Source organism: Mustelus asterias, chromosome 1, assembly GCF_964213995.1.
Source record: "Mustelus asterias chromosome 1, sMusAst1.hap1.1, whole genome shotgun sequence".
NCBI classification, from domain to species: domain Eukaryota; kingdom Metazoa; phylum Chordata; class Chondrichthyes; order Carcharhiniformes; family Triakidae; genus Mustelus; species Mustelus asterias.
In genome coordinates this window covers 18,236,168-18,249,058 of record NC_135801.1, presented here as the reverse complement: position 1 = coordinate 18,249,058, position 12,891 = coordinate 18,236,168, and the positions used below count along the sequence as shown (strand labels likewise).

The 12,891-nt window shown below is 43.1% G+C and overlaps 1 protein-coding gene across 2 annotated transcripts in view; it reads left to right on the top strand.

The window, feature by feature from the left end:
- stx18 (syntaxin 18) overlaps positions 1–12,891 on the top strand; it is a 160,173-nt gene that overhangs the window by 142,560 nt on the left and 4,722 nt on the right. For both annotated transcript variants that reach the window (XM_078210140.1, XM_078210141.1), the window contains 2 exons: positions 6,018–6,087; positions 7,618–7,698. In XM_078210140.1, coding sequence (XP_078066266.1) covers positions 6,018–6,087; positions 7,618–7,698 — 151 coding nt within the window. The remainder of the gene's footprint in view (positions 1–6,017; positions 6,088–7,617; positions 7,699–12,891) is intronic.

Below are 12,891 nucleotides of genomic sequence, written 5' to 3'. Positions count from 1 at the left end.
CAGAAAAACATAAAAAGGAAACAATTCAAATCCAATGTCAACATTAATATAACTAATGCTTCTGTCAACTCTTTGTGAAAATCATTGGAAGTGGAGGGAATGTTAAGCCTCCGATATTTGCAAATGTTTTCTTTCCAGATTTATGAATCACTTTCACTCCAGTTGAGTAATTGCACTGGTAAACACACACTCTTCCCTGTCTTAGCTCTTTATGTATTTCAAATTTCCTCAGGAACATATTTGTTACGATTCACGACTTACGATAATGTCACCAGCCGTACTAATTTGGTAACTTTGTGGATGGGCATCCAGTTAGCAGACCCACCTTTACATTCCCTCCCTATTGTTTTCACTCTTTCCTTAAAAGCAATGACTCATGAAAATGGATAAGATGAAGTGTGAATTGTACAACTTTGCCCTCAGAAGGGGGCAGGGGTTCTAGCCACAGGAGAACATTGAGGAGGAGCAGAAAGACTGCAGAGAGAGACCAAGCACGGCCAAAGTTCTCAGGCAGCAAACTGTTGATGAGAGACTCTGATGAATGCTCCTTCCCCTCGTGAATGCATCAATGGCCCCAATATCCACCCAACCCAATCTTCACAACTGCCAATTGAGTGTCTTCATACAATTTGATGGGTGTCGTCCTTGTATAATTAAGAATAGTGAGATACAAAAGAGTCCAGAGGAGCAATATTTTTCACTCAGAGGATGTTGAGTGTCTGGAACAAGCTGCCAGAGGCAGTAGTAGAGGTGGGTACAATTTTGTCTTTTAAAAAGCATTTAGACAGTTACATGGGTAAGATGGGTATAGAGGGATATGGGCCAAATGCAAGCAATTGGAACTAGCTTAGGGGTAAAAATTGGGTGGCATGGACAAGTTGGGCTGAAGAGCCCCTAATATCAAAGGCAAAAGAAATGTAAGAAAAGATTGCTCACTCGACTAAGACACTTCATTTGACCGTTGCTGCTACTGAATATCAGTAACAAGAATTACCATTGTCCAAAGTCCTATTGACCGTGTTGCGTTCTCACTGTAAGATGCACTCCAGTGGCCATGGCAATAGCACAGGAAAGCTGCTGACCCGTCAGTGAGGACTCCTGAGGTACCCGTGCTGGGTGATCTTGGACCCAAAGTCGAAACCAATATATTTTATAACTAATAAATTAAAGTATTCAAAGAAAATGAGTGCGACAAATGTTTTTAATGCACCGGGCTCATCAGAATAGAAATCCCAGCAATAATGAAAACAAAAAATGCTGGATAAACTCAGCAGGTCTGGCGGCTTCTGAGCCGAGAGAAACAGAGTTAGCGTTTCGAGCCCAATATGACTCTTGTTCAGATCATGCAGTGTTCATGGTGCTGACCAAAGCACTTCATAGTTAACTGCATAATCTGGATAGTGCGCATTTAGACCCCACATAAATTGGACGTGGACTTCTTGATGCTGTCTGCCATTCTGCAGATTATTAGCAAGCTGTCCAATGCTCTTGGAAGTCTGTGGCTCATAGCCGATAGTTCTCTTCTGTAGGCTAAATCCTAAAGGTTTTCATCTCCTCTCTCTGTATCAAGGGTAGGAAGTGAGGTTACCCTCTGCTGATATGCTTCCTGGGTGTTGGACTTCTTTTTAGATTTAAATTTGCCTTGTTATTTTAAACACATCCACACACATCCATATATAACGATGCAGGGCCTTATCTTCACTTCACAATTCCAGCTGTTGTAAAGTGATTCATTAAGATTTAGGCACCATTTTTACCTTTGACCTCTTCGTGCCATGAATATCACCAATAACTCCTAGTGTTATCAATAACTAACAAGATTCATACAAGTGCGATAAAAGCAACATGCTGCAGATGCTGGAATCTGAAACAAAAACAGAAAATGCTGGAAAATCTCAGCAAGTCTGACAACATCTGTGGCGAGAGAATAGAGCCAAGGTTTCGAGTCTGGATGACCCTTCGTCAAAGTTGAAGGGTCAGCTCTGATGATTTTCCAGCCACAGTGATTAACACCGCTGCCTCACAACGCCGGGGGTCCCGGGTTCGATTCCCGGATTGGGTCATTGTGCAGAGTCTGCACGTCCTCCCTGCGTCTGCGTGGGTTTCCTCCGGGTGCTCCGGTTTCCTCCCACAATCCAAAAGACATGCTGGTTAGCTGCATTGGCCATGCTAAATTCTCCCTCGGTGTACCCGAACAGGTGCTGGAGTGTGGCGACTAGAGGATTTTCACAGTAACTTCATTGCAGTGTTAAGGTAAACCTACTTGTGCCACTAATAAATATACTTAAACTTAAAAAGAGATGTATCTGCTGAAAGCTGCAGTCTTTGTTGTGCACACTGTGTAGGATGAGGTTTCAGTGAGAAGCAAAAGAGAGTGAGATCCCTGCAGGAAGAAGCCAGGCTCCCGAGGCACGGCCCCACCTCCTCCTGACTAAAATGTGTATGACAGTCTCTTACAGAGTGGACTTGGTGTGTATGGATGATTGACCTCTCTTTGTGGCTATCTGCTCCCTGTCATTCTATGCCAGTTAGGAGGGTGTGTATGTCGGAGTAATGTTGCTGGTGTGTAGAAAGGTGACACTGATATAAGGCGAGGTAAATGGCATTGAGGAGAGTAAGAAGTTTAACAACACCAGGTTAAAGTCCAACAGGTTTATTTGGTAGCAAAAGCCACACAAGCTTTCGGAGCTCCAAGCCCCTTCTTCAGGTGAGTCTTTTGTGGCTTTTGTGGCTTTTGCTACCAAATAAACCTGTTGGACTTTAACCTGGTGTTGTTAAACTTCTTACTGTGTTCGCCCCAGTCCAACGCCGGCATCTCCACATTGAGGAGAGTAGCAGATGTTTTAGCTGCAGAATGAGGTGGAGTGAAAGGATGCTGCAGTGACTGGAGGAAAGTAGTGAGGAGCAGAGAAAGAAGGTTCGCCAAGGTTACAGGCTGACAGTGGTGCAGTGTAGTGAGAAGTTAGGAGTCACAGCTTAACGAGCTCTTTCAGATCATTGAACTTTTTTGTGCAGTGCTTCCAGGTCTTTGGGAACATTGCTTCTGGCAGTGCCCTGCTCTGCAACTTCTGCCCACTTTTGCCAGGCAGCTAGCTGGGATATTTTCATGCTGATAGGTCAAAAAATGAGGCCTCTGCTCCCACCAACCTCTTCCATCAGCACCTAGAAGGTGCATCTGAAAGGCAGGGACCCTCCTGATAACTCTTCTGCCTGTCATTTCAGTGGTGTTTCAAATAAAGCCGGTGGCAGTCGCAATACATCCCCTGCCCCACCCCAATTACAAAGCACTGATTTATTTTAACTGATGCCAGTGATGCCCTGGGCCCTGCCACACTGCCAATGCAGAGCACGAGTAGTGCTGCCTGTTTATTTGTTTCAGGTTAGGTAGCCATGAGGACCAGTTGATTATGGTTTCAAATCACACTGCCATCAAATCTCACTAACTATTTTACTCCATTTCCAATGGATTGTGAATTTAGGCCTGACTGAATTAATAGAGAAGATAGTTAGATAAATTAATGCATTTCAAATGAGACCAGAGATTAGATGAATCGCTCCCCTGAGTTGTGTGTCTTTGAAGTACATTCCTAGTAAAAGCAGAGACACTGGTGTTCACCAGTTCCATTCACAAGAACCTCAATCAGTATCTGCTGAAGATTAACAGTCAGAAAAACGTGCATAGAATCAGAAGATCAAACGCTGCCCTACACAAAATGAAACCTGCGCCACAGAAACTGTAGATGGGCCTGCAGGATGAAACTGGTTATATTTTAATATTGGCCTAATAACTAGGAGTTTTACAACATTTCCTTGGGGGTCCAGGAGACATTTCACAGAAATTCCAACAGCATATTCTCAGTTACCTCCCTCAGGAGAATAAATAAGTGGTATGGAATTCTTGATATTGTAGATGAGGCAAAATTTGTGGGCTTGCAGACCTTTGACCTCTTTCATTCCAAATTCTTGTGTGTTCGAGGTAGCCAGTATCATTTTAGACCCCTTCCAATCTTCTTTGTCTCTTGTGCCTTCTTGCAGAGAGCTATTTTAGTTATTTACTTTATATTCTTCTCTCTACCTAAAAAGGGAAAAAAACAGCTGTTTTAAATTTAGGCACTCTTTAGGGGTCAGAGGCGGCATAATATAATCTAGGATAAAAGGCTTTGGGCCGTGTGTTGGGCTGGAAGTCTCAGTGTGCATGCACTGGCAGCATTTTTGTACAGCTTGCAAGTGATTATTTTCGAGACCATGCCTTTAGATCTGACCTGAGGGTTTGTTTGTGATGTTTGTTTTCTCAGTTCCTGAGTATTATTGGCAGTGTATTAAACGTGAGCAGAATTTTAAAAGTTATCTACTGCTGCGCTGATCCTGCATAGTTCATGTAGGATACTGGATGAGTAAAATTTAGTTATTAACATCCATAGAACAGACCTCACTAAGATGCAAAATGGCAACTAGAGCAAGAGATCTAGGAATGTGATAGGAGAGTAGCATCATTAGGTGTCGGTACACTGAGAAAGTACCTGGTGTACCCCTGGAACATGCGTTTGATTCTAGCCAAGGCAGGCATGAGGCAAATCTTTTCGAATGAAACAAATTTGTGCAATCTCAATCCATTCTGGAACTCCTAGCTTAAAAAGAAAGCTAAAATTTACATAGCACCTTCCCAGACCTCAGGAACATATAAAACAAATGAAGTGCTTCTGAGATATAGGGGAGGCAGTGGCATAGTGGTGTTATCATTGGACTAGTAATCCAGAGACCCAGGGTGATGTTCTGGGGACCCGGGTTCGAATTCCATCATGGCAGATAATGAAATTTGAATTAGGTAAAAATCTGGAATTAGAAGTCCAGTGATGACCATGAAGCTATTGTCGATTGTGGTAAAATCCCATCTGGTTCACTAATATACGTTAGGGAAGGAAATCTGCTGTCCTTACGCAGTCTGGCCTACATGTGACTCCAGACCCCTGGAGTCCACCACTGTGGTTGACTTTCAAATGCCTTCTGAAATGAAGGGCAATTAGTGATGGGCAATAAAAGCTGGGTCCAACCAACAGTGCCCACATCCCATAAAGTGAATAAATAAAAAATAAAGTGTTATAATAGGAAAACCATCATGACGAGGACTGCAACAGTCAAGGAAAGTCACCAATACTAACTGAGGGCAACTGGACATTGTGGCTTAACCCACCTCAGCCAGGAACAAATAATCACAAGGAAATTGTGGTGGTGTACAAAGTAAAACCTCCCTTAATGCGGCACTTAGAAAACCCGTGAATGGTTTGAATGGGAAAAGTAACCTGAATGGACTAACTACTCAATCTCCATTGTTCAAAGCTCTGAGAGGAAACAAATTCTGGAAATCTGAAGTAAAAACAGAAAATGTAGAGCAGGGTGACCACAATTATAAAGGAGGAAGGTGGTTTCAAGGTTCAGTTGTGACAATTCATCAGAATCCACTTATCATCCTTTACCTTGATGAGCACTGAGACCAAGAAAGGAGAGTTTGGTGCAATATGATTGACAGTATTGGGGATGAGTTTAAGATTTAAAGTTCATTTATTTGTGTCACAAATAGGCTTACATTAACACTGCAATGAAGTTACTGTGAAAATCCTCTAGTCGCCACACTCCAGCGCCTGTTCGGGTACACTGAGGGAGAATTTAGCATGGCCAATGCACCTAACCAGCACGTCTTTCAGACTGTGGGAGGAAACCGGAGCACCCGGAGGAAACCCACGCGGACACCAGGAGAACGTGCAAACTCCGCACAGACAGCGACCCAAGCCGGGAATCAAACCCGGGTGCCTGGTGCTGTGAGGCAGCAATGCTAACCACTGTGCCATTGTGATGAGGCACTTTTTTTTAAAGATACCAAATTGTCATCATCTGCTCATTACATTCCAAACGATTAATGACCCAAAATTCTTAACCTATGTCAAACAAGAGAAAAATGAGCTTCCCGTTACTGTCTTTTATTCAGGAAAAAAATGAAATGTTTTGTTTTATACAAACAGGCAAATTGAAGGAAAGGTAGTTGAAATCTCCAGACTTCAAGAAATTTTTACTGACAAAGTGCTGCAACAGGTGAGTTGAGTTTCATATTGTTGTGTAACATAATACCCAAGTAATTTATTCTGCACAACATGGTAAAATTTGCTAATTTTGAATGTGCTAATCAAATTAAATCATGTTTTTTCATTCCATTGCATTACATAAAGCCTATCAGATCCCAGAGAGTGGTGAATCTGTGGAATTCACTACCACAAAAAGTAGTTAAGGCCAAAAGGTGTGTGATTTCAAGAAGAAATTAGATGTAGCTCTTGGGGTTAAAGGGATCAAGGGATGTGGGGGGAAGGCGGAATCAGGATATTGAATTTGATGATCAGCTATGATTATAATGAACGGCAGGGCAGGCTTGTAGGGCCGAATGGCCTACTCCCGATTCTATTCTCTATGTATATATCTATGTATGATTTAACTGTGCTCAGAACCAAATAGTGCTTCTGAATTTTGCTCATACAGTGCAAAACAGTGTTCCTGTTAGAAGTGTTCATTTGCCAGCTACTTAGTGTAACTGAAATTGGACTATCTTCGGATTAACTTTCTCGCTCAACTTGAAAATTATGTTTGTTGCACCTTCCAAAATATAAATGCAGTAACACATTTTACCAAAAAAAAACAATGGTCAGCTGAACAGTGAGCCATTGAACGATGCTTAATAAGTCAGACTTTTGAATGATGGCGAACTAACATCAGGAGTAAATTGCTACTTTTATTCTGGTGTCTTGCCATATTTGTGAATTTATCAACTTAACATTGATAAAATTGGCTATTACATTTCTTGTCAGTTTAAAATGTTGCTTCAATGACTTGTAGTCTAAAACGCCTTCAGCAATTTTAGGAATTTGTGCAATGGATTTTGTTTTACCATAGTTTTGCTCAGTTCGAAGTTATATCAAATCCAGAAAAGCAGCTGGTTCTTGAGTACTTTCTAAATGTTACATTTTTATGTTTGGAAACACATCCGAAATAATGTATTTACAATTATTGTATAATCAGTATGGCCTAGTGGTATTATCGCTAGACTATTAATCTAGAAACTCAGCTAATGTTCGAATCCCACCACGGCAGATGGTGGAATTTGAATTCAATGAAACATATCTGGACTTAAGAATCTACTGATGACCATGAAGCCATTGTCGATTGTCAGAAAAGCCCATCTGGTTCACTAATGTCCTTCCTTTAGGGAAGGAAATCTGCCACTCCTTCCTGGTCTGGCTTACATGTGACTCCAGAGCGACAGCAATGTGGTTGTCTCAACTGACCTTTGAAATGGTCTAAAAGAAACACTCAGTTGCAAGGGAAACTATGGATGGGCAATAAATGCTGGCCAACCAGCGATGCCCATGTCCCATGAATGAATTTTTAAAAAATCACCACAGTAACTTTACTACCAAATGCATCAGCATTAATGTTCTGTTTGTCACGTTGTTGTACAGCAGTTTGGGGGTTTATTTTTCACTGACTGATTATATGTTAGTAAAATGGAGATTATAGCAGTCTTATATTTGTCATTCAACAATTGCAAATGGTGCTTTCTCTCTTTCTTGGCAGGAAAAGGAGATTGACAATATTCACGAACTCGTAGTGGGCACAACCGAGAATGTTAAGGAAGGGAATGAAGACATCAGAGAGGTAAGGGGTGTTGTTTTTCGGCAAATGTCATTTTCACAGCTTTCTCTGCAAGATGAATAACTTATTTTCTGAAAAGAGAGAGAAGAGAACAGGGCGGCACGGTGGCACAGTGGTTAGCACTGCTGTCTCACAGTGCCAGGGATCTGGGTTCGATTCTCGGGTCACTTTCTGTGTGGAGTTTGCACATTCTTCCCGTCTCTGCATGGGTTTCCTCCGGGTGCTCCGGTTTCCTCCCACACTCCAAAGATGTATGGGTTAGGTGGATTGGCCATGCTAAATTGCCCCTTAGAGTCAGGGGGATTAGCAGGGTAAATATATGGGGTTAAGGGGAGAGAGCCTGGATGGGACTGTTGTGTACAGACTCGATGGTCTGAATGGCCTCCTTCTGCACTGTAGGGGTTCTATGATTCTATGAAATAAGAAATAGGGACAGGAGCAGACCATGCAGCCCTTTGAGCCGGCTCCGTCACTCAACATGATCATGGCTGAAACAAAAACAGAAAGTGCTGGAAAATCTCAGTTGGTCTGACAGCATCTGTGGAGAGAGAGTAGAGCCAATGTTTCAAGTCTGGATGACCCTTTGTCAGACCTGCTGAGATTTTCCAGCATTTTCTGTTTTAGTTTCAGATTCCAGCATCCGCTGCAATTTATTTTTCTGATCACGGCTGATCTTGGGTTTCAGTTTCATTTTCTCGCCCGCTTCCCATACGCCTTAACTTCCTGAGAGACCAAAAACCTCTTTATCTCAGCCTGGAATGTATTCAACAATGGAGCATCAACAACCCTCCGGATTAAAGAATTCCAAAGATTCACAATGATAACATGATAAGGAAGAGGTTAATCAATACAAATTAATAATAGACTAATTAACAACTAGAGAAATATATCGCCATTTCTTAGCAGTCACTGGGTCTAAATCCTGGAATTCCCTCCCGATCGGGATTGTGGGTCAACCCACAGAACATGGACTGCAGCGATTCAAGATGGCAGCTCACCACCACCTTCTCAAGGGCAACTAGGAATGGGCAATAAATGCTGGCCAGCCAGCGACACCCATGTCCAACGAATAAATAAAAAAATAATGATGAAGGCTGATATTGTTTGAAAAGAACACTCGAGGCTTTGCCTGGTCATTAAATTCTGTTCCTTTCCAAAGCTTTACTTTTTCACCATAAATATTGACTTCCAACATTCCTTAGTTTAACTCCCCTTCACCAACCTCATTGCAATAGCTATCTAGCACAGAACTTTGCTTTTAGTCCTTTATGCGTTCTGTCCGATTTAGGAAGCGGAACTAGAGAACTTCTTTTAATAATTATAAGCAGTAAATCGTAATTAATATTTTATAGGAAGGATGTCAAGGCCTTGGAGGGTGCAGAGAAGATTTACTAGAACAGTACCAGAGGTGTGTGACTTCTGTTACGTGGAGAGTCAGAGAGACTGGGGTAAAAACAAAAAATGCTGGAAATACTCAGCAGATCAGGCAGCACCTGTGGAGAGAGAGAAGAGAGAGACACAGAATTAACAAGAGTTCAGGTCAATAGCCTTTCATCAGAACTGGGAAAAGGTAGAGACGTAATGGGTTCTGAGCAAGCAATGGATGGTGCACAATAGTTGGCATTGCTGCCTCACAGCGTCAGGGACCCAGGCTCAATTCCAGCCTCAGGTGACTGCGAGGAGTTTGCACATTTTCCCCGTGTCTGCGTGGGTTTCCACCGGTGCTCCGGTTTCCTCCCACAGTCAAAAGATGTGTGGGTTAGTTTGATTGGCCATGCTCAATTGCCCCTTAGTGTCAGGAGAATTGGGTGTAAATATATGGGGTTGTGGGGATGGGACCTGGTGGGTTTGTTGTCGGTGGGCTGAATGACCTCCTTCTGCACTGTAGATTCTATGAAGGACAAAATAAAGGTTTTTCATAAGTTGGCAGACAGGAGAGATTAAATGATAGAACGGTTAATCTTGGGAGAGTCAGAGGGAATAGTGATGGGACAAGAAGAGAAACAATAGATGTGCCGAGGATAGGTGTGCCACTAACTGTAAAAGTCAGAGAAAATATAACATTTAAAGAAAAGGAAACAAAATGGGGGTCAGAAATTTCGGTCTAATTGAAAGATGAGATGCTGTTCCTCAAGCTTACCTTGAGCTTCACTGGAACAGTGCAGCAGGCCAAGGACAGAGAGGTCAGCATGAGAGCAAGGTGGAGAATTAAAATGGCAAACCACAAGAAACTCAGGGTCATGCTTGCGGACTGAGCAGAGGTGTTCTGCAAAGCAGTCACCTTATCTGCGTTTGGTCTTCACCCATGTGGAGGAGACCACTTTGTGAGCTGCGAATACAGGAGACTAAACTGAAAGACATACAAGTCAATCACAAGAGTTGTGAATCTGTATTGTCTGGGGCCTTGGATGGTGAGGAGGTTAAAGAGCAGGTGTTCTATCTCTTCTGTTTGCATGGGAACATACCATGGGGGTGATTGAGGACTATTACAGCTTGGGATGCTGAAAGGGCAGGGGAAGGTGCATTTTGTGGTGACTTTGTATTGGAGGTGGTGGAAATGGCAAAAATGAACTGTTGAATATGGAAGCTGATGGGGGGTGGGGAGCTCTGTCGTGGTTCTGGGAGGAAGGGAAATGTGGTGGCCACGATCGAGGACCCTGTCAATCACACAAGAGTGGAATCCTCGTCTGAGGAGAAGACAGCTCAGAATCACTGTTGTGAAATATTGCAACATCACAACTGATGCAACTGAGATGGAGGAACTGGCGAGTTGAATGGAATCCTGGCAGGGTGTGGGATGTGAGGAAATGTAGCTGAGATATCTAGCGGTGTCAGTGAGCTGAGAATGAATGTTAGTTGATAGCCTATCTCTAGAAATGGAGACAGAGAAGTTAAGGAAGGGAAGTGTTGGAGATGAGTCATGTAAAACTGAGAATTTAGATGCAAAGTTGATGAAGTTTTCTGATTCAAGGCAAGAGCAGGACATGGCATCTATAAAGTTATCTTGAAAAGAGTTGCAGGAGGGGACCTGAGTAGGACTGCAACAAGGAATGTTCCACCTCTACAGAGGGTGGTGGATGCCTGGAACTCGCTGCCGGGGGAGGTAGTGGAAGCGGATACGATACTGACTTTTAAGGAGCGTCTGGACAAATACATGAATAGGATGGGAATAGAGGGATATGGTCCCTTGAAGTGTAGGGGGTTTTAGTTCAGACAGGCAGCATGGTCGGTGCAGGCTTGGAGGGCCAAAGGGTCTGTTCCTGTGCTGTAATTTTCTTTGTTTTTGTTCTTTGTATATCCCATAAAATGACAGACAATGCTTGGACCCACACAGCCACCCATAGCAACACCTTACATTTGAAGGAAATATGATGAGTTAAAGAAGAAATTGTTCAATGGGAGAAACTGGTTGGGCCTTCATTCCAGGAAGCGGCAGAGAGCCCTCAGGCCATCCTGGTGGTGGATGGAGGTGTAGAGAGATTGGACACTCATGGTGAAAAATAGATGGTGAGGGCTAAGAAATTGGAAATTATTAAAGTGACGGAAGTCATCAGGAGAGTCACAGGTGTAGGTTGAGAGAGACTGGGCTAGGGGAGAAAAAAAAGATTTAAAATTGGAAGGAATCAGTTCTGTAGGGCTGGAACAGACTGAAACAATAGGTCGACCAGTGATGTCCTGTTTATGGATCTTGGGAAGGAGGTAGAAGCGTGCCGTACACAAACTTACAAAATAGGAGCAAAGTAGGCCATTCGGTCCCTCAAGTCTGCTCCGCCATTCAGTTAGATCATGCTGCGTGGGGTTGGGGAGCGGAGGTGGGAAACTGTGGAGAAATCGTGAGAGGAGTTGAAGTCAGTGACGTTTGGAAACAATACCTTGATGTTCAGTGGTGGGGTCATGGTCTGGCAGGAGGAAGTATCGTAAGATTTGGCATTCAGCCTCTACGTCAGGGTTGGACCTGAGAAAACAGAGTGCAGCAAGTTCAGAGGGAGAAAAACTAGAGTGAGTGAAGGGAGCAGGAACATTGAGACAGCCAATGTCATCCTGACATTTCTCAATGAGAAGACTAAGAGGGTAAGTAAGAGGCCAGAAGGAGGGTTCCAGGCGAAGCCAGAGCATTGGAGAGGCACTAATGAGGTAGCTCTTTCAAAGTAATGGCAGAGGCACATGATTACATTCTGTAACCTAGTTTGTTACTATAAATGCCATTATACTTTGAAAGGATAAAGTACCCACCAGAAAATCCGTCCTGGTGCTCCAGGTATTGGTTCTGGACCACGGTTATGTTATTAGCAGTTGACTTGTTTTGTCTTTTTAAGGATATAGATTTAAATTGGAGAAATCCAAGTAAACTGTATAAACTTGGAGTGGCATGGTGGCACAGTGGTTAGCAGTGCTGCCTCACAGTGCCAGGGACCCGGGTTCGATTCCGGCCTTCGGTAACTGTCTGTGTGGAGATGGCACATTCTTTGATTTGATTTGATGTATTATTGTCGCATGTATTACTATACAGTGAAAAGTATTGTTTCTTGCACGCTATACAGACAAGGCATACCGTTCATAGAGAAGGAAAGGAGAGAATGCAGAATGTAGTGTTGCAGTCATAGCTAGGGTGTAGAGAAAGATCAACTTAGTGCGAGGTTTCCTCCCACAGGTTAGGTGGATTGGCCATGCCAAATTGCGCCTTAGTGTCCTAAGATGTGCAGGTTAGGTGGATTGGCCATGGTAAAATTGCTCCTTAGTGTCCCAAGATATGTACGTTAGATGGATTAGCCATGGGAATGTGTGGGGTTAACGGGTTAGGGCAGGGAGAGGGCCCTGTGTAAGACACACTGTCAGAGAGTCAGTGTAAACCCGATGGAGCGAATGGCCTCTCCTGCACTGAAGTGATTCTATGAACAGGTTGTAAAATGCTGAGACCATTCACAGGGCAATAGTAGTTGTACATTCCAGATTCTCAGTCACTATCCAGCTTTCTTCATCATTTACCGATTGTTTGAAGTTTGGAGTATGACTGAGTGTTTGACTTTATTTAATGTATATGTTTGTATATAAAATCTCGAACTTCGAATCATCCAATGCCTATGTTAACTGTGCTTTTTTTCACGTATCGCCGTTCTTTTGCTGTTGCTGTCAGAATCCTGGAATTCTCTCCCTAATGACACTGAGGGTGTATCTACACCACATGAACTGTGGCGG